We start from the raw sequence: 19,110 nt of genomic DNA, 5'->3' as shown, positions 1-19,110 counted from the left end.
ATCACGTGACAATGTGCCACATTTTTATTTTTCTCCACAGACATTTGAGCATGGAGATCAAAACGTTGCTAAAGCATTCATTGCTCACCTGAGACGGTAATCACAAACGCACACAGCTTGTGGCTACGCTAACAACAACACAGCGCATCAAAGGAAGTGTTTCAAACAATATATATATAAAAAAAAAAGCTCTGCTGACAGCCACCGAGCGACTGACTGCGATTATCTGAACTCTTCTGCAGATATTAACACGCAGCTATTTTAAACCAATGAAACTCTATAGCAAACATTTTAAATACAAGTCAAGTCAATCACATTATCATTTTCAAAGGTTTTGAGATGTTTACAACAAACACAGATCACAAGTCATAACTGACCGTTCAAAGCAGAACTAAATCAACTGAAGCGAATGAATGTGAAGTTGACACTAATGCAGTGATTCCCAAACACTAGTGTGTTGTGGATTATTATCCAACTAAACTGTTAAAATTACATCCGTGAGTAAATTGACACGAGAACAATTTTTGTTTCCAGTGATCATAATTTTTGTGTCGTTTTTGTCCGGTGGTGTGCTGAGGCATTTATTTGAATGTAAAAATATGCCTTTGCTCATAAAATGTTGGGAAACACTGCACTAGTGAACTTGTAGAGATAGGATCCCTTTTTTGAATTCTCATTTCAGTTTCACTTTCAAAGGAAGATAAACAGAGGAGCTCAGCAGTCTCCTTTCTAACTACAGTGGAACCTCCAAAGTACTAATTAAATATATCCCTTTGGCTTTTTTTTCTGATGTGTCATATAACCAGTTTGTCATCAATGATAAAATAAGAATGGCATGTCAATTGCAAGATCAGCGTTTTTTTTTTTTTTTTTTAGGTGGTTAACGGGTTATTTATTGTGAAAAGACACACACTTAAGTGAATACTTTAAGGTCAACTATAAAGCTTGTCATGTATTTTAACACGTGTGAAATGTTCAATAGCCAATTCCTAGTTTGCGTTAAGTCACACATAATAACGTAGTGTGTCATTTAAGTTTATTAATTTTTTAAAAAGTCAATTCACTCATCTTTGAGTCGTGTATGATCATTAAGAATGTTCAAATGTTGACAAACGAGGTCAAATATTGCTTCAAATCTTTCGAGATGGTGACAAACGTGTTATTTTGAACTTTAAAGGATCCACTGTAAATACAAATCTATTGGACTGCCCGGCGCAGAACGTTTCGGTGTTTTCTCACGCAATATGTCAAGTATGCAAAAAAAAAAAAGGAACCGTTAGATGACAACGGGCCATCCTTAAAGCAACTGCTGAACTGCAACAAAGGACCAGACATTCAGGTGTCGCAGAAGAAGGCCGTATTCATTATTCCAGTAGTATTCATCAGTCATGAACCACAACACAATTTGGTTGAAACTCTTTGAATGCACCCGTAGTTTTCTGACATTTCCTGAGGGGATTTGTGTGTGTGTGTGTGTGTGTGTGTTGGTGTGTGTGTGTGTGTGTGAGATCAAATGCACAGCAGCTCCTCATTCCCTCATGTAAAGTGGTTGCACATACTATGTCTATTTTGCCCCTTCATAGATTTTTGGGGACTCTACGTGAGCTGTATTTTTTGTCAGCCATGTTTGGTGGTCGATCTGGATAACAAATACTTAATTGAAAGACAAGTGAACCGAATCGTCCTTATTTTTGCTAGATTATACATTTTACTAGTGGTTGACGGTTCATGTGCAATAATTACCTGCATTACAGGCTGTGTCTAGGGAGGTGCCTCTAAGCGCAATTACCCTAAAGTTAATTTTGGCATTCGAAAAGCAACGTTATAGTGGAACCCCCAAAGTGGAACACGTTCCCGTTTGAGTTCAAACTAATTTTTGAGCTTGGAATTCAAACGTCCACAATTATGTTGCCCTTCAGTACAGCAAGCATCTGAAGTCATCCTTTTTATTTTTTTTATTTGGCTATTTTGTGACACCACTGGCTGATGTTGACCAACAAGAAATTGGCCGGAGAAGCTTGCATATCGACTATTTCTTGTTCCCTCTCCTTTGTGGCAATCTGGCAACAACAACAAAAAAGATTGTTTTCTTTCGTACGGTCCGATCTTGATCTTGTTTTAATACCGTTTTTAAACTGCCTATTTTAAAGCATTAGTACTGAAAACAATGGAAACTTGAGATCACTTAAATAAAATATTAAAACAATGTTTACTTAAAAATACTAGAAATATAAAACAACGTACAATAACAGTGAACTGTTTACAGTACAGTAGAAGCCCCATAAACAAACTGACTATCTTGGGAATGACAAAAAGACACATTAAAATCTGATCGAGCAATTATTTGTGCTCACCGTCATCGACCTGAAAATGATCATGATCACAAATCTCGATCATGTAATCGTAAAATTTGAGTTTGCCTGTATTTAACTTTTATTATACAGTGTTTACTAGTTGTGCTCATTAAAACATTGTGTAAAGTGTACTAAGGTTTTGTTATGATGGTGGTTTGACCATGACGGACACTCACACTCAGGTACTGCCATAATTATTATTTTTTTATCTACTCTTGAGGTCTTTTCTATACAAATATTTTCTGCAATTATTGCAAATCCGGGTTACGTCATCGCCATAGTAAACAATTTATTTTTTCTGATGTAAAAATTTGTTTTGAATTTATAATAGCTTCGAAGTCAACCAGCATCATGGAACGTATTGCGTCTGACATTGGAGGTTCCACTGTAAATGATATCCTGAGTGTCACATATAGATGGTTAAGGCTTATGGCAATCATCTTTGATTGTTTTATGTTCACGACTACTTGTGCGATATCTGGTTAAATTGAATGTCCATGACCAAAATGCAAAAAATGCAAAACCTCCTATCTTCAACTTCAATGGGGAAAGTTTAGATTGCTAAAAAGAGGTTTTACATTTTGGTCATGGATGCACTGAGCCAAATCTCCTCAATATATATAATAAGGCACGTTGTGAAAGGCTACTCACATCCTAGGTTGGTTTCCCCGTGTTTCTTGCATTAATAAAAGCCATTCCGTGAGTTCTCAAGTGCGTGTTGAGATCCGCGACTTTGTCAAAGTGTTTGCCGCACACTTTACAGTTCAACTCGTCGTCGTCTTCCTTGCCGGAAGTTTGAGAGGAAGGCGATGCAGGACAGCCGAGAGCATTCTCATCGCGCTTCTTGCCGTTAACGGGAGACGACGCCTCGCCCACGCTTTGGCCTTGATGTTGGTCAGTGAACGCATCTCGGACCTTGTGGGTGATAAAGAGGTGGCGTGCCAGTGACTTGGTCGAAGTGAAGCAGGCACCACATTGAGAACATTGTTGCCCGCCACCTTCCGCCGTCACTCGATGCTGGCTAATGTGCGCCTGGAATGTGGCCTGGTCTTCCGTGGTGAACCCGCACGGGGCGCAGCGGAACCCGGACTCGGGGGGGGAATAAGGGGCAGGTGCGGAGGATGATCTTAACTTTTTGAAGGTAGAGTAGTCTTCGTCGTGTTCCGTCTTGACGCCCGCTCGGCGTCTACGACGGGTCAGCAAAGCACTGTCGTGTTCCGAGGCGCTGTCGGCCTCATCTGTTCCTCCCTGCTAAGAAGACGCCATTTTACATTAGAAATACACTCATGGCCACCTTATGAAATGCAATTGCTTCAAACAAGTTATACACATTTTTGTTTAATTCTCTGACATTGTCAATCAAAAGTGAACATCAGGAATGCATTTTGTCAGTGTAGAACTGGCTTGCCTCCTGGCTCATGGCTTCCGTGCTGTGTTGAACCTGGATGTGTTTGTCCAACATGGCTCTGCTGCTGAACGTTTTCTTGCTGCCCCTACAGTACCTACAGGCACAACCAAAAATTCATGGGAGTTCAAAGAAAAATAATAATAATAATAATCGGTAACTACATAAATGACTTTTCGATGCCCTACAACTTACAACAATAGAAAATGATCTCATATCCCATACAAAATTATTTGGAGGAGAGAGTGGCAAATGAATACTGAAATTTGAGCAAATATTTATTTTAAAATGTAATTATAAATTCACTCACTGGCAGAAGAAGCGACTCAAGACCTTGTGTTTTTCGCGGACATGGCGTCTCAGACTGGATGAGGAGGAGAAGGAGCTCTCACATTTGTTACAAGGAAAGTTCTTCAAGATCTAAAAGCACACAGTGCAGCATGAAAAAATAAACGCTGTCTGACAAAAACAAAAAAAAGACAACAAAAAAAATCATCTTAACTTTACAACCTTGCCATGTTGATTAGCCATATGGCTGATGAACTCTTGCGAGCCAGTGTAGCATTCGTGGCAGTGAGCGCACTTCCACCCCGTGGTGGCCGTCGTGTTGGCGCCAACTTCCTCCTCGCCGTCTTCCCCGTCTGAACTCTCTAACTTGACTGCAGGCTGAGGACATGAAGAAGCAGCAGCTGGGGCGGTGGCTAATTCTTGCTTGGATGATTTGTGGTTCTGAAGAATAAGAAAAAAGAGATAGGGTTCAAAAGTGAATGAGTGACGATTGACTACAACATTAAGCATGGGTATACCTTGACATGTTCCATTAGTACACTTCTCTGAGGAAACATCTTGGTGCACTCTGGACATTTATACACGTGAACCTTTTGACTGGCTAAATGTGTGTCAAAGTGGACGTACAGCAAGGTCTTGTGTGTAAAAACGGTATCACACATCACACATTTGTAGATCAACCTGTGAGAAACAATAAAAGTTGTGCTGTTAGAGGCACGCCCAGTATGTAAACATGTGACATGTCCGCGTGTCGCGTACATGGCTCGGCCATCGGTTAAGGCAGGATGCTGCGCGCTGATGTGGCTTTGTACACTGGACGCCGATTTGAACGCCATGGGACAGGTGGGGCACTTGTGGAACACGTCGCAATGGGCCTGTTGGATGTGAGCCTTCACCGAATTCAGCCCTCCAAACACCACCAGGCAACTAGAGCATCTGCACAGACAAAAAACAAGAGCGCCCAATCAAGGTCATATTGACCGTCAAGGCCAAACAATCAGGGCAGATAGTGGAAAATGTATTCCTCCTCCTCGTTTAGCAGTTAGTGGTAACAGTACTATTGTATTAATAAAATAAAGCACGAGCTTTAGTTTTCAATAGCTGATGTGTCTTTATACACATTGACAGTTAAAATTTTAAAATTCTTAAAATAAATGATGACCGGAACACATTAATTTATTTATTAAGATGAAGAAATCATCTGTAAGTTAACTTTTAAACCCTTTTCACACTGCACTTAGTGTGAAAGAGTTGCATGGCAGTCCAAAAAGATGACAACACCCCCGGTGTGCCCATATTTGGGAGGGCTGGCGTAAAAGCCCAACAGGAAGTAAACACTCAAACTTTTGCTGTCACCACATTCATTAAAGCTCATTTATGCTGTTACGTGTAAATAACTCTTCTTCCATTTGAGGCGCTTGTCTGACGTTACAGCGACGCCACTTTTGAATAGAACAATTTTTAATTTGAGCAGTTTTTCCATTCAGTGGTGCCAGCCCCACCACACTAATGAATGGGCTTGTCTAGGGCATGCTGCACATTGCTAAGTGCAGTGTGAAAGGTGCTTTGAAATAATATTTAAGTGTTTTGTGGCATCAATACTCACATTTTTTCACTGAGGTTCACTGTAAATAACAGTAAGTAAAGTCTTGAATGGCCAGTGTGTGCTGACGACATACCTGTATCCGATGCGTCGTGAAAAGTGCAAACAAGCGTGATCCAGATGTGATTGAAAGAATTCCAGCTTGGAGGTGCCGCCGCACTCGGGGCAAACGCACGGCGGGCTGCCTTGATGGATGCGTTGATGAGCTGCCGTGCTGCAGGCGTTGGGCAGCATCATCGGAGGGGAGCATTCCGTGCATGGCTGGAGAGAAGAAGAAAAAAAAAGTCAGAGCTTGTGTGTACATTTCAAAAGGAAACAAATTGTACACAAATGACTCACTGTGCTTTCAGGTTGTTTGATTTCTTGGAAATGCTGCATCACCTCCTTTTTGCTGCTGAACTGAGTCTGACATTCTGGACATTTATTACCGATGTGCTGCACTGCTTCTGATTTCTTGTTAGGGGACGCTTGATGTGGCTGCGCTTTGGCCCGGAGGGTAGACTGTCCTAAAACAGATGATGACAATGTATGCAATGGAACCTGTAAATTCAAATACGATCCATTCCAAAATTCTGGATGACATGCTTAATTTTACAATCAATTATGCCCAGAGGAAATCATGAAAAGTGAATTCATCGTTTCTATGGTTGAACTGCCACCATTATAAAAACTGTTTTTTTTTTTAAATGCGTGTTTTCCCAGCGTTGTTCAGTCTGACGGTCATCATTTGAAATCAGATGTTCCGCCGCAGCATTAAAAAGCAAACATGTTCAGAAAACAAACAGTACAGAAATGCTGGCCACTGACCATTGAGTTCATTCTGGCTTATCATCTGCTCCAAGGACACGGGTTTCATGACCAGGTGCGAGCACTGCATGATTAGGCCTCGCTCCTTGTGCTCCCGGGCGTGTAAAAGCAGACTGCACTTGTTGTAGAAGGCCAGCCGCTTGGCGCAGTGGTTGCACGTCACCTCGATGCGCAGCGAGCGCCGGTCGTAGTGGCGGGCCAGACTCTGCTCCAGGGCGAAGGCGTCGCCGCACTCCAAACAGCGGTAACCCTGCAAGGGTCAGAGGCATGTTGTGACATCAGAGATGGGGTTCACGTTAGGTCAGGAAAAAATATGGGATCCTCTATTAATCATTAGAGGCTTAAAACAGGTTTGATTTAAGCGGAACCACACGCACAAAAACAAATATTTAATTCACTTTCATTTTTTTTTTTAAAATAAATTCAGAGAAATCTTCTATTTTAATGTAACGGTTCATTGACGCTTGAATTTTATTTGTTCATTGTAACTCAATTCTAAGTTGTACCTCAAATCATCTATCCCCATTTAAATAAATGGAAATTTGTTTAAATTAATCTGTTCCTGCCTCCCCCCAAAAAAAAAATGTGATAAGAAAAAAAAGACTCTACAATATTGTACTGATGTACCGTATAAAGTCACACAGTCCGATATGGCATAATTTAAAAGAATGTAAAGAATATGGCTCAAAAAATTAATCAGTCAGCCCAATTTATCTTATTAGTGCTTTTAAAATTGGCAAGAATCAGGCTCTTTTTTTTGGCAGATTTGTTTTCAAACGCATTACAAGGTAAGAAGAAAAAAAACATCCTGTTTTTGCCGATTTTTCTCTCTGCTGTAAAGTTAAAGAAATACTAAAGGACTTGACATAATTAACGTACGCACTAACGGACAAAAAAAAAGTACTTTTTCTATTTTTTTCTTTATTAATCGGTTATTAGAATTTTATTTTGCCAATATCAGAATAGGCATCAGCCTAAAAAAATCATGTTGGTCGGGCCCTAGTGAAGAATTAAACAGTTTTTGGCACGTTTCAATGGGCTTGTTTTCTACTTCTGGGGTGAGCACCTTGGCCACATGGGGGCAGTATAATACAAGCTAAGAAACAAAAAGAAGAGTTACACTACCGATTTTGTTGTTGCAAATAATAAAGAATATATGCCTCTCAATATTGTTAAATTGTTGTTAAATTCATTTACATTTTAAAAAATATTTTTGTTTTAAAAATCTGATACTTTTTTTTAATCAATTATTTTTGTAAATCAACCCTTGTTGTCACCAAGCTGTGGAGTTTGTCAAAGTTACCTGAGCAGGCAAAGGCAGCCCCCACTCAGCAGGAGGCGGGCAGCTCAAGTCAGGTTTATAGCTGGGCAGCAGGTTCTTATTGGTGAGAATCTTGTTGAAGCTTTCCACCAGGTTGGTCTGGCTCTTGGATATGATGGCCCCGCCGTTGTTGACGATGGAGGCGGGTCGGCTGCTGCCCTGAGGGGAACTCTGGAGTGTCTTCTGACCCAGGCAGCGCAGGTTGACGCCAGTCGTTGAGGCGGTCATGGAAGGAAGAGGTGCGGTTTTGGCGACACTGACAACGGCGGGGGAGGATTTAGCTTTGATGGCCACTGAACGTTTTTCTTTGACTGTCATTTCTGGAAGCCCTGCACGAGACTGCTGAGAACCCCCCCTCTTAGGTCTTGGTTTGGGAGCCTTTGGTGAAGATTTGGAAGAATTTGCACCTTTAGACTTGGCTCTTGGACCTCTTTTAAGTGTCGTCTTGGTTAAACTTCGTGCGGGCACTTTGATTTTAACTTTGAGGGGTAACAATTCGGATGAGGCTGTTTTAACAGAGACAGTGTCAGATGATGACTCCTCATTTACAGTTTGAGCATCTTCTACAGTTTTCCCGCTGTCATTAGGTCTGTCTGCTTGGCTTGGCTCGCTGTCCATAAGCTCATTGTGGTTCTCTAACTCAAGGCTTTTACTGGGAAACGGAAGCCCGGTCTCGCTGGGCGGTGGACTCTCAGGCGAGTCCCTTTCATCGATCACATGGTCGGGGTATTTCTCCTCTTGCACCGGTGCCAATTGACAGTTCTGAGCTGATGGATGTGTAGCTCCGAGGAGAACAGACTTCTCCTCCTGCTCAGTCAATGTTTCAAGAGATGCATCGCTAGAAGAATGTGGAAGAGTGCATGAGGTGGCCTCAGGTGAGACGCAAAGCTCAGGTTGATGTCTGACACTGTGTTTCAATTTCGGAGGTGACGGCATGACAAATTCTGGGCTTTCGTGAATCACCAGAGGGCTTCCCAAGTCTGGTTCTGAGTCATCCTCGTCCATCTCAGAAGCAGTCTTTTTGTAAATACCCCCGTTCTGTGATAAAGGGGAAGATGGCGAATGAGGGAGGAGGTGTGCTTCTTCCCTCTGAGGCAAGCCAGACTGCGGAGAGGAAGGAACAGATAATTGAGTGGACTCCAGTTGCGACTGGGGCTTCAAACCGATCACATCTTCAATCATGTTCCTGACCGATCCAACCTCCATCGTATTCCCTTCATTGTCATCGTTCAACTTTAGCGGTGAAAGTTGCTGCCGTGGTGCTGCGTTGGATCCTTGCTGGTCACTAGCAGCAGACATATTAAAGCCATTGGCAATCTGGGTAGCAGTGTCACTTATCTTGACATGAGAGTCTAAAAGAGCGCTTGTAGGATTTTCTTTTTTTCCATCATCATCGTCGTCGTCGTCGCAGGGTCGCACAGTGTTCATCACTATAACACTGACAGCAGGGGGGTCAGGTTGTGAGGCAGGGGAGCCGGGGAGGGATGAATTTGTTCTTTCATTGATAGACACCTCATCCTCTTCTGGACTCGACTGAATAGCATCAATGTCGGGAATATCAAACGCTGCCAACAAATCATCAAAGTCTGGGGTCTTCACGTCCCCCATTGCAGCTTAAAACCTGCAAAGCCAAAAGTCAAGCAAAAGCAAGAGTTAGGCAAAGGTTAATTGTAGAAGAGCTTTGCGACATATTGTTCTTTTACCATGCAGTGCACACCATAATGGGTCAAGAATCATAATTATCTAAAGCAAATTATGAACTCTAAATCTTTTAAATGTATTAAGTCTGCCTGACATTAATAAATGAAAAGGGGAAAGGTGTACAGTGAATCTCTTTACGTCGTGTCAACTCGGACACGGAGCAGCCTCTGTGTACAGACACTTTATGAAGCACCTGTAAAAAAGAATGCAATGTATTTGTGTATTTTGGGTTACTGTGAAAAAGCAAACAAATTTCACAGTTAAGGATTACATTTAAGTTATCGTCCTTGCGGCAAAATGTCAAAACGAAACATATTTGATCCAATCATTATGTAAAGGATAATTAAAGTAATGTTTAGACGTGTTTGGTGAGGTCGAATGGCGAACGTAAACTGGTATTTGTCCGTTTACTCACAATAGCAATTTGTAACATAGCTTACTAAGGATGCTTTATTTCCAAGTGATGATTCAACAAGTGCTTCATTCGGCTAACAGCTCAACTTAGCACGCCACGGCTAGCTGGCCATGCTAGCGTCGGTCCGATAAGTTAAAAAGGATGCTTTATAAGCGAGACAATCGACTATTGTGTAAATGCATTGTCTTATGTTTGTTATAGGTGTATTCGTTAAGTAAATAATTCGTGCAAGAATCTATTGAAATGACTACAAGTCACCTACCAGCGAGTGTTTCCACTCCGTCGCGCAAATACTACGTCACCACTTCGCGCGACAGAACATAGATACCACACGCTTTGCTCAAGTTTAAAATTGTTAGTGAAAAGTCGTGTTACAATGTTTCCTAAATTCTCAGTTATATTTTCTGCTCAACAGTGCTTATGTCAATTAGTCAGTGGTAGTAAGTAACGAAGTACAAGCAGTTGAGTTTCAGTTTAGAAATTTTAGTTCTCTCAATGGAGTACTTTTTCCTCTCTAGACATACAGTATATTGTAGATCTATAATTCACTTTTTCATCGTCAAAAACAAAATTTCACATTGTAACTAAATCTTTCGTAGCCACAATTATCATTTAAGATATCTGCAACATAATTTCTTCTGTCATTTTACAGATACAATTCAGCGGCAGAGATGCGCTGAGTAACAGTACAGTACAGATATCTGAAACATTGTTGTAGATATACAAAATAAAAAGTAACAAATCATATCATACAAAATGTTCCATTCAGTATTCTGCAACTTTATTAATTAAGCACTGTCATTGGCAAGACGTATTTACAAAAGACTCAAACTAATTTTGAAAAAAACATGAAGATGGTCAAACAAAAGCGAAACATGAAACACATCCTATCACAAACTCAACAAGCTTGATCTAATTGATCATTTCTTTTTCTCCTTGTCCTTTTTGGACTCGGGTTTAGGGCCAGTCTGTGAGGCCAGGGAGCCCATAGCGTTACGGATGGCCTCATTGTTGGGGTCTACGCCAGGAAGGTTCTCCAGGACGCTCTGAAGGAACTCCGGATCCTGCATCACATCGTAGTCCTCTTCATCCTGAACGCAGATCAGATAGCAGACGCGTTCAAACAAAATGCAAGTCAACATTGTTTGGGGAAAAAAATGTCTAAATTAAACATTTACCTTGGTCTCACCAGAGTCCATGTCAGCACCAGTGTCCATATCTTCAGCACCAAACTCTACAACAGAATAGAAAAGTGTTGGCTGTGGATAAAATTAATCCAATCAGAATTGACCCCAATGGTCTAACATGGACTGGATTGTGTTTAACTTTGGTGTTTCCACTGCATGTGATGCACTAATGACACTAAAGTGTTCACCTGCTGCTGATCCTTGCATGGACATCTGCAAAGCGTACGCGATCTGCTCGTCCTCCGTCATGCGGCTGAAATCTGGCAACACGGGCGCTGCAGAGTCTGCACTTGGAACTGACATCTTTAACAGGACATCATCGGACTCTACGGGAAGAGATAACACTTCAAAATGAACTGTCTTGAGTCCGTCCAAGCTGACATTATGTTAGAATGAGGAGCCTACGTGCACCTGAAAAAAAAACTTTAAAAAAAGGGAGTAACCTTCAATTTCATTTTTTTTTATTATTAAAAAAAAAAAAAAAAGTAACCTTCAATTTCAAACGAGCCCACAGTTCCTCTGAGGAAAATCAATTTGGTCAAGAGGTTTTAGACAAGCAAGTCCTAAAAATTTTGAATTTTATATTTTACCGTCAACGGGAGAGGGAACGCCAGCTTCAGCAGCGGATGCGACAGCGGCTCTGCGGGCTTCATCCTCTTGTCTTTGTCTTTGCTCCTCCATCGACACCCTCAGAGCCTACGAGACCACGATGATGAGGGGTACTTTAAATGAATTCAATGGGACCTCTCAGATTGTCATACTTTTCATTTTTGAGTCAAATATCTAAAAATGTCCTATAAAACTCAGCCCCCAAATCATACAAATGTCAGTAAAACACTGTGGCCCCTCTTACCAGGGCCAGTTCTGGGTCTGCACTGGGATCCACTCCAAACTCAAAGTCACCGGCGCCCAGACCCAACACGGCACCTCCTTCCCCAGCGAGGATGGGCGAGGATAGCAGAGCATCAGCCAGACTGGGGCCTGGAGGAACCGTGACCAGATGGGAGCCGCTGCCCTCTTTACCGTTCAGCGTGTTGATGAAGACCGTCAGCTTCTCGGTGTTCATCTCCTGTCAAAAAAAAAAGAAAAAAGTCAGCATGTAGGATGAAACACACAAGTGCGAGGGTTCGGGTCAAAGTGATTGTAAATACCTCTTCTCCAAAGTTGATGATATCCACGTTAACTTTTTCTTTCTTCAGGCGCTTTGCCATTTTGACCAGCTTAGGAGAAAGGACAATAAATAAATTAATACATTAATTAATTAATTAGACATTAACGCAAATAGCTCACCTCTTTCTCGTTGTCTTCTACCGGGCTGCCAACGAATGCGATGATACGTATCTTGTGGTTTTTGCCTTGTCTGTGCTTCAATGCCAACTACAAAGAAAAATAAAAAAATTAAGGGCACAAATAGGGGGGGGGGGAGCATCACCTGACCCATTGCGCATGTTACAATGACATATGGGAACGAAGGTTGTGATTTACGGTTTGCCAACCTGGGTTCAAAAAGCTCAATGAATCATGGCGCCAGGTGTCACAAATTGGCACTTTTGACGCATATTTAATGTTACAAGAGCACCATTATCTTCAAATTTAGAATTACAATTTAAAAAATGATTTTGTGCATCATGATTTTATGCTTCAATGCCCATTTAAATCGCGATGCTCCTTCTGGTGTGCGCACCTTGGCCACTAGGGGGAGTATGACACTTACTAAAATAAATAACACAAAGAAGGTCAAGAAAACACTATTGAATGAAAAACTCACATGTGCTACCCTGATGCCGGTATAGAAGCTGATGTTTCCACGAGGCTGCACGGCATGCAGCTTTGACAATATCCTGCCTGTGTCTGGCGTCAGTGTCGTCAGTACTTCACAGTTGCTGTACAGGACATAAACAAACAGTTGTTTCCTTATGACTGTTTTCAATAAAAAATAAAAAATAAACAGCTCATTCAACAGAAATGTCTCTCACTTTGCCATCGTGATGAGGCCCACGTTGTTTTCGGGGTTGCTGCGAGTCTTGGAGTGACAAACAATATTAACTGCGTCCTGCTGAGCTTGCAGCCTGGTGGGCAGAAAATCTCCATTGCGCATGTACTCACTGTTGTCCACACTGCAAGCAAACAAAAGATGGAGCATTCAAATTATGAAACATGCCAGCATTTATAATATTAGCAAATGATGTTATTTTTTTTTTCCCACCAACAATCCCAAAAATATCACGCCCTTCTCAAAAAGGGTTTCTAGTTGATGATATTAATAGTTTAACCTGTAAAAATACAACAAACTATGAAAACAAACCATTAAAATTAGCCCATATTATATATATATGACCAACAGATGATTTGATTTCCCAAATAAATACATCAGAAGTGCATGTGTAGCAAAGACTGTCCAAAACTTCTACAAAAAGCACAGGATAAACTTAGCTCCTCCCCAACATACAAAAATGAACACTCATGCACAAGTCAACAATGCCAATGTACTACTTTCCTATTAGTCATGGAATCTGATTCATACGAAAGCCCTGACTCAGGGTTTTGACCCCATCCTGTGGAATCCCAAAGCACAAAAATACACAAGCATGTGTTCATTGCTTTATTTCTTTAATTTAAAGCATATAGCAGAGAATATGATCCATGGGGGAAACCATGTTTAGTCTTTATAATGGGGACACTGATGTTCAAAAATGAAGAGGCTAGCTGCAACAACAGACGCTATGACAATGACCCAAGCTAATCCTTGTGCTGTAGCACTTTAAAATAGTCTTATTTTTAATCAAACGTGAACCAATAAATAGATAAAAACAGTATTCCATAGCTATCGTAAATAAATGCTTCTGGCCATTCATAAAAGTTAATGAGACGCAAAAACATCATTTGTAGCTTGCTATGTCGTGCTAGCGTTGGAAGAGTGACTCAGGAAAGTCCAAAAACACAACATTTATCTAGAGAGAATACTTTTCTTATGTAAGCGGAAGGAAAGCGGAAGAAACAATATATCAAATAATGTATTTTTCTCCTTGCATAAAACTGCATTAGAGATTAAATTCAAACGTGTTTCGCCATCCTTACCAAACCATAGTACTTTCGATCACCATCTTGAAGTCTCTTTTCTACGTCATTGTGGTGCATGATGGGTAATGTAGTTCTTGATGTAGACGCAGAAACACTTCAGCCAGCTGGCGGCACATTTGTGCCTAATAATAACCAGCCCGAAAAACATGATTTCTTTACGACAAATACTCTATCTTTATTCATATTTCTATGCCAATTATGCATATATAATAGCAGGCAGATAAAAAAAAAAACGTATCTCCAAAATCATCACTTGGGGGGAGGGGGGGGGGGGTTGTACTGAAAGATGTGTGTGTCAAAAATTATTCCTTGATGTCATGGTTTTACTAGCATGCCTAATAATTTATAGCGTAAGAATGTCAAGCGTCCTTTATTGTCCTGAATGTGGCCCTACGAGGAAAAAAAGGTTGGACACCGCTGGCTAAATGACTGCTATTATCATTTCAGTTTCCTGTCGTGATTTATTTTTGGTTGGTTTTCCTGTCTTCCCTCATTAAGTATTTGTCTCCACCTGTTCTCAGCCCTCCTTGTGTCAACCAATCAGCTCCAACCGTGTCTTGTCACAGGTGTGCCTTGGCTCGTCAAGGTGTTAGTATTTAGTGCTTCGCCTCCCATGCCATAACTGACTATTGTCGACTATCACATGTGGCTTGTAGTGGTGAGTCCCTCGTGTTTATTTGTGGACTTGGTACCAAATTCAATTAAACATCTTTGTGTAATAAGCACATTTCATAGTCACATCTTTAATTGCATGGTACAATGATGCAACACTGACTTTCAATTTCAGATGGAGAAACTATTTGTTCTCATGGTGATGCTTGCATCATGTTGTGCGCGTACTACAGTTGGTAAGATTTCATTTTGAGAACTGCACAATAGCTATGATGCAACCCCTTGAACTGTGTTGTCCAACTCCACTGTAGTGATGTTTTAATATTTTTATTGATGTTTTTGCAGATCTTTCTGGCAAAGTCTTTGTTTTCCCGGGGGCGACTCCAAACGATCATGTGACTCTGAAGACGTCCAAAACCTCTTTCAGTGCAGTGACTGTCTGTCTCAGGTAACCAGGGTATTGCTAGCGGCTCTTAATTTTTTTTCTTCTTTCTTTCATTTACTGATTTCCATCCGCACTTCCAGAGAAGGCAAAGGTGTTTACAAGTCAACCTCCAAAAGTTTCTTTAAAATGTTCCATACAGCCCCACTCCTCTAAACATGGTATTCTGATTGATATTGTTGTGCAATTCAGTATATGAATAAATCAGCATTATCAGCCATTTTTATCCATCTCAGATGGCGGCCATTTTGCTACATGTTAACAGGAAATGACATCACAAAAAACGGGTGAGCCATGATTGGTCATTACCTGAGCAACTGTGGTCATTTCCTGTTGACAGCATGTAGCAAAATGGCCGCCATCTGAGAGGGATAAAAATGGGATGTATAAAAGCAGGTGGTTTTTACAAACACAATATCAAGAATGCCGTGTTTAGACTAATGGGGACACGGTGCCCAAAAAATATTAGGGTTGACTTGCACCAAAGTAAAAAATGTCTACTGTTAGTATGTATACCAGTTCTGATACTGTGACTTGGCACAATAGAGGTGTAATTTGTGTCTTAGTTGCTTCCCACCCAGAGCTCATCTAGCATGTCTGTTCAGATTTCTCACAGATCTCACAAGGAACTACGCCCTCTTCTCTCTGGCCACACCGACAATCAGCAATGATTTTGTGATCTTCAAACCCAACAAGGAAAACGTCATCAGGATTCACGTTCGCAATGGCGGCGCCGACTTCCTGTCTCTGTCCTTTCCTCCCAACTCCTGGCACACCTTGTGCGTCACCTGGAACTCTGTAAATGGCATCTCCCAGTTGTGGTTGGATGGCAAACCCACCATCAAGAGGTTTATTCTCTCGGGGCAGTCAATCAGCGGCAAGCCTAGCGTCATCCTGGGCCAGGAGCAGGACAAATATGGGGGCGGCTTCGATGTGTCTCAATCCTTCATCGGCATGATCTCTCGACTTCACATGTGGGACTACGTCCTCTCTCCATATGAGATCCGACGCTATGAGCGGGACAACAAATTCACCCCTGGGAATGTGTTCAACTGGAGAGCCCTTGACTTCGAAATCGATGGCAAAGTTTTGGTGGAGGATGAGGTCATCTAGAAGCTTGAAATCATTATGTAAAGTAGAGATTCTCCAACTTTTTGTCAAAGGACTAATTAAACTTGGACTTTAATATCATGTCTAACGTTTTTGTCCTAAATTTGGTTCTGTGGAATAGGTTTGACATGCACGGCAGCTCCTCTTTAATGGAACTGTTTGGGGCGCAACATTCTACCACTAGAGATTGCTAACTGCTCTGGCTCCAAAAATTCCAAACATTTTAGTCCAGTTGAGCTGTAATTTCATCTAGACTGTGGCTGCCTTTTGACCAGGTCCTCATAAATTAAATGTTCTCACCTGGTCAAAGTCTCATAAAAAAAAACACTAGATTGACTGGCAATTGATCAACTGTTTGTACAAACAAGTCTGCGTAAACTAAAACAGGAAATTGTAAAGTTAAGTACACGGATCTGTTTCTCTATGAGAGCAACATGTCCACCAAAAGAAGTAAAAATGATTCTCCCATTTGGTGTTTTGTTGACAATGCAGTAGTCACGACATTGTCACATCGATTTTCTGCAGCGCTTGAGCTCACTGGCTCTCGGGGGAGCAGAGGACACAATGTTGCAATTAAAAACTTTCCCTTTTTACTGAAGAGTCCAGGAGTACAAAATCCACATCGTTATATAAACAAGATCACATTTAAGTACTACTAAAAGCGAGCTCTTCTGTCTACTCAAAGCTGCACAGTCAAGACAAGGTAAGACGTTACCTCCGCCAGGGAGCTTGTTCGCTTTATTTTAGCAAAAGTATAATAGAAGTATTCAACACATTTTACATTTGATTGTGTAGTACACTGAAGCAATACCGATTTCCTTTCAGATGGAGAAACTCTTTGTGCTCATGGTGATGCTTGCATCATGTTGTGCAGAAACCAAAGGTAAGAAACTGCATCACAAGTGTGCTAAGCAATAAAGGAAAACGTGTGTGTGTGTGTGTGTGTGTGTGTGTGCGCGCGCAGATCTTTCTGGCAAAGTTCTTGTCTTCCCGAGGGAGACTTCCAAAGATCATGTGAAACTGATGACGCCCATAACATCCTTGAGTGCATTAACTGTCTGTCTCAGGTAACCAGGGTATCACCAGCAGCCCTCGGCTTGCATACATTCACTAGATTGAGTACAAGAACTAACGCTTAAATAGAATGTAATTGTGCAGCTCCTGATGTGTGAGTCTTGGCCAACTGAAGGCAGTATAATTCAGACATAGGGATATTAATGGAGCTGGTCAAAACTTGGTAAGATGCAGTAATAGTCGTTATATGCAGATTTTTTTTTAATTAAATAAACGGTTGCTTAGAGTTTTTTTTTTTTTCGACTCGGTATGAGACTTGGCTGTGTTTTAGTATTTGGTGTTTACTGTTTTTATTTTTTCAAAAACATACGTTTTCGAAATACACCGTAGCAAACTTTTCACTGTACTTAAGCAAACAAGCTACCATGCCTTATATACAAACGGCGTAAAACCAGAAGTGTGCACTCAAAACAAAAGCGTAAACTCAAAACCGGAAGTAACAATTTCAAAATAATACATTCCCTACTACGGTAACGAGATATATATATATATATATATATATATACACACACACACATTTACTTTGTGTAGCCCTGTGGATGCTGCTAATTGTTTTAAAAGAGCTTCATAAAAGTAAACGCTGCGTAATTTATGCTTTTTTTCCTTTTCTTTTTTTAAAGCTCTATGGTGTTCCTCAATCTGCGTTAGCATTTACCTAGTCTAGAGGGTTGAAGGCAGCAAATGGTATGATTAAATAGCCTACATAATGTCATAAATTATTTGTTTAGTTTCATACTGCGTTTGGCCTATTTTATTTTAAATATTCAGTTAATATACTTCCCACCACCACTAAACTGTGGCATATCTGCTCAGGTTCATTACAGATCTCACCAGGAACTACGGCCTCGTCTCTCTGGCCACGCCAGCGATCAGCAATGACTTTGTGCTCTTCAAGATAAACACTGACGACGTCATCAGGATGCACGCTCGGGACGGTGGCACTGACTTCATGGCTCTCTCTTTTCCTCCCAATTCCTGGCACACCATGTGCTCCACTTGGAGCTCTGAAAATGGCATCAGTCAGTTGTGGGTGGATGGCAAACCCACCATCAAGAGGTTTATCCACTCGGGGCAACCCATCAGCGGCAAGCCCATCACCATCCTGGGCCAGGAGCAGGACACTTACGGGGGAGGCTTCGACGCCACTCAGTCCTTCGTCGGCATGATCTCTCGATTTCACATGTGGGACCATGTCATCTCTCCGAGGGAGATCCAACGCTACGTGGAGGACTCAAACTTCACCCCCGGAAACGTGTTCAACTGGAGAGCCCTCGACTTTCAAATAGTTGGCAACATTTTGGTGGACGATGAGGTAGAAGCATGAAATCACAGCCATGTAGTCTCTGTCAAAATCAAAACTTTTGGGCTCCTCAGAGGGTACCGTTTTCCCAAAGACCTCATAATCATAACGCCATTTAAATTTAGCTACCACGAATTGCCATAGGAATTAAAGTAGTCTGTTTTCAAGCAAAGTTGAAATGTTCCAAACACAAAGTTGTTAGAACATGCATTTTATCCAACTTTAATCTTTAAATAAAGTTACATCTTAAAAATGTTCTTATACTATTATTAAATATGATTTCCTTCCTTTGTTAGACTAATACTTTATTTGGGGCTAACCAGCGTCATGCTAAAAAAGGTGGCAGTTGAGTGCTGACTCCATTTAGAATGAGGTTGAATGTGACTGGTTAATTCTGAACACAGTCATCC

At 41.2% G+C, this 19,110-nt stretch overlaps 4 protein-coding genes across 8 annotated transcripts; 2 read left to right on the top strand and 2 right to left on the bottom strand.

The window, feature by feature from the left end:
- Window position 1: 1 nt before the first annotated feature.
- znf687a (zinc finger protein 687a) lies at window positions 2-10,186 on the bottom strand. Of its 4 annotated transcripts, XM_086079090.1 has the most exons (12): window positions 9,920-9,968; window positions 9,482-9,672; window positions 7,761-9,399; window positions 6,458-6,707; window positions 5,990-6,156; window positions 5,727-5,911; window positions 4,807-4,983; window positions 4,566-4,728; window positions 4,270-4,488; window positions 4,070-4,179; window positions 3,763-3,856; window positions 2-3,605 (listed from the first exon to the last, which is right to left on the bottom strand). In XM_086079090.1, exons 3-12 carry the CDS (start codon window positions 9,384-9,386, stop codon window positions 3,009-3,011), a joined length of 3,588 nt encoding a protein of 1,195 aa, XP_085935216.1. In that variant the 5' UTR covers window positions 9,387-9,399; window positions 9,482-9,672; window positions 9,920-9,968; the 3' UTR covers window positions 2-3,008. The 4 variants fall into 4 exon arrangements, with proteins under 4 accessions (XP_085935216.1, XP_085935215.1, XP_085935218.1 ...); XM_086079089.1 differs by lacking the exons at window positions 9,482-9,672; window positions 9,920-9,968 and adding an exon at window positions 10,157-10,186; XM_086079092.1 differs by lacking the exons at window positions 9,482-9,672; window positions 9,920-9,968 and adding an exon at window positions 10,157-10,186 and having other exon boundaries at window positions 2-3,602.
- A 467-nt stretch (window positions 10,187-10,653) lies between these two features.
- LOC147172369 (26S proteasome non-ATPase regulatory subunit 4-like) lies at window positions 10,654-14,194 on the bottom strand. The gene is made up of 10 exons (XM_086078513.1): window positions 14,160-14,194; window positions 13,058-13,198; window positions 12,850-12,964; window positions 12,372-12,458; window positions 12,233-12,301; window positions 11,935-12,150; window positions 11,672-11,777; window positions 11,270-11,407; window positions 11,073-11,128; window positions 10,654-10,985 (listed from the first exon to the last, which is right to left on the bottom strand). Exons 1-10 carry the CDS (start codon window positions 14,183-14,185, stop codon window positions 10,815-10,817), a joined length of 1,125 nt encoding a protein of 374 aa, XP_085934639.1. The 5' UTR covers window positions 14,186-14,194; the 3' UTR covers window positions 10,654-10,814.
- A 597-nt stretch (window positions 14,195-14,791) lies between these two features.
- On the top strand, window positions 14,792-16,358 carry LOC147172368 (C-reactive protein-like). Its single transcript, XM_086078897.1, has 4 exons — window positions 14,792-14,820; window positions 14,950-15,010; window positions 15,120-15,222; window positions 15,822-16,358. The coding sequence occupies exons 1-4, from the start codon at window positions 14,806-14,808 to the stop codon at window positions 16,327-16,329; spliced, it is 687 nt and encodes a 228-aa protein (XP_085935023.1). The 5' UTR covers window positions 14,792-14,805; the 3' UTR covers window positions 16,330-16,358.
- Window positions 16,359-16,924: 566 nt separating this feature from the next.
- Window positions 16,925-18,957, top strand: LOC147172367 (C-reactive protein-like). Of its 2 annotated transcripts, XM_086077451.1 has the most exons (4): window positions 16,925-17,029; window positions 17,152-17,209; window positions 17,291-17,393; window positions 18,214-18,957. In XM_086077451.1, the coding sequence occupies exons 2-4, from the start codon at window positions 17,152-17,154 to the stop codon at window positions 18,722-18,724; spliced, it is 672 nt and encodes a 223-aa protein (XP_085933577.1). In that variant the 5' UTR covers window positions 16,925-17,029; the 3' UTR covers window positions 18,725-18,957. The 2 variants fall into 2 exon arrangements, with proteins under 2 accessions (XP_085933577.1, XP_085933578.1); XM_086077452.1 differs by lacking the exon at window positions 17,291-17,393 and having other exon boundaries at window positions 16,941-17,029.
- The last annotated feature ends 153 nt before the right edge of the window (window positions 18,958-19,110 follow it).

Source organism: Leptonotus elevatus, chromosome 6 (genome assembly GCF_054856555.1).
Source record: "Leptonotus elevatus isolate MCC_2025b chromosome 6, RoL_Lele_1.0, whole genome shotgun sequence".
Classification (NCBI taxonomy): domain Eukaryota; kingdom Metazoa; phylum Chordata; class Actinopteri; order Syngnathiformes; family Syngnathidae; genus Leptonotus; species Leptonotus elevatus.
Note: the sequence above shows the minus strand (reverse complement) of the source record. Positions and strands in the feature narration are given on the sequence as shown.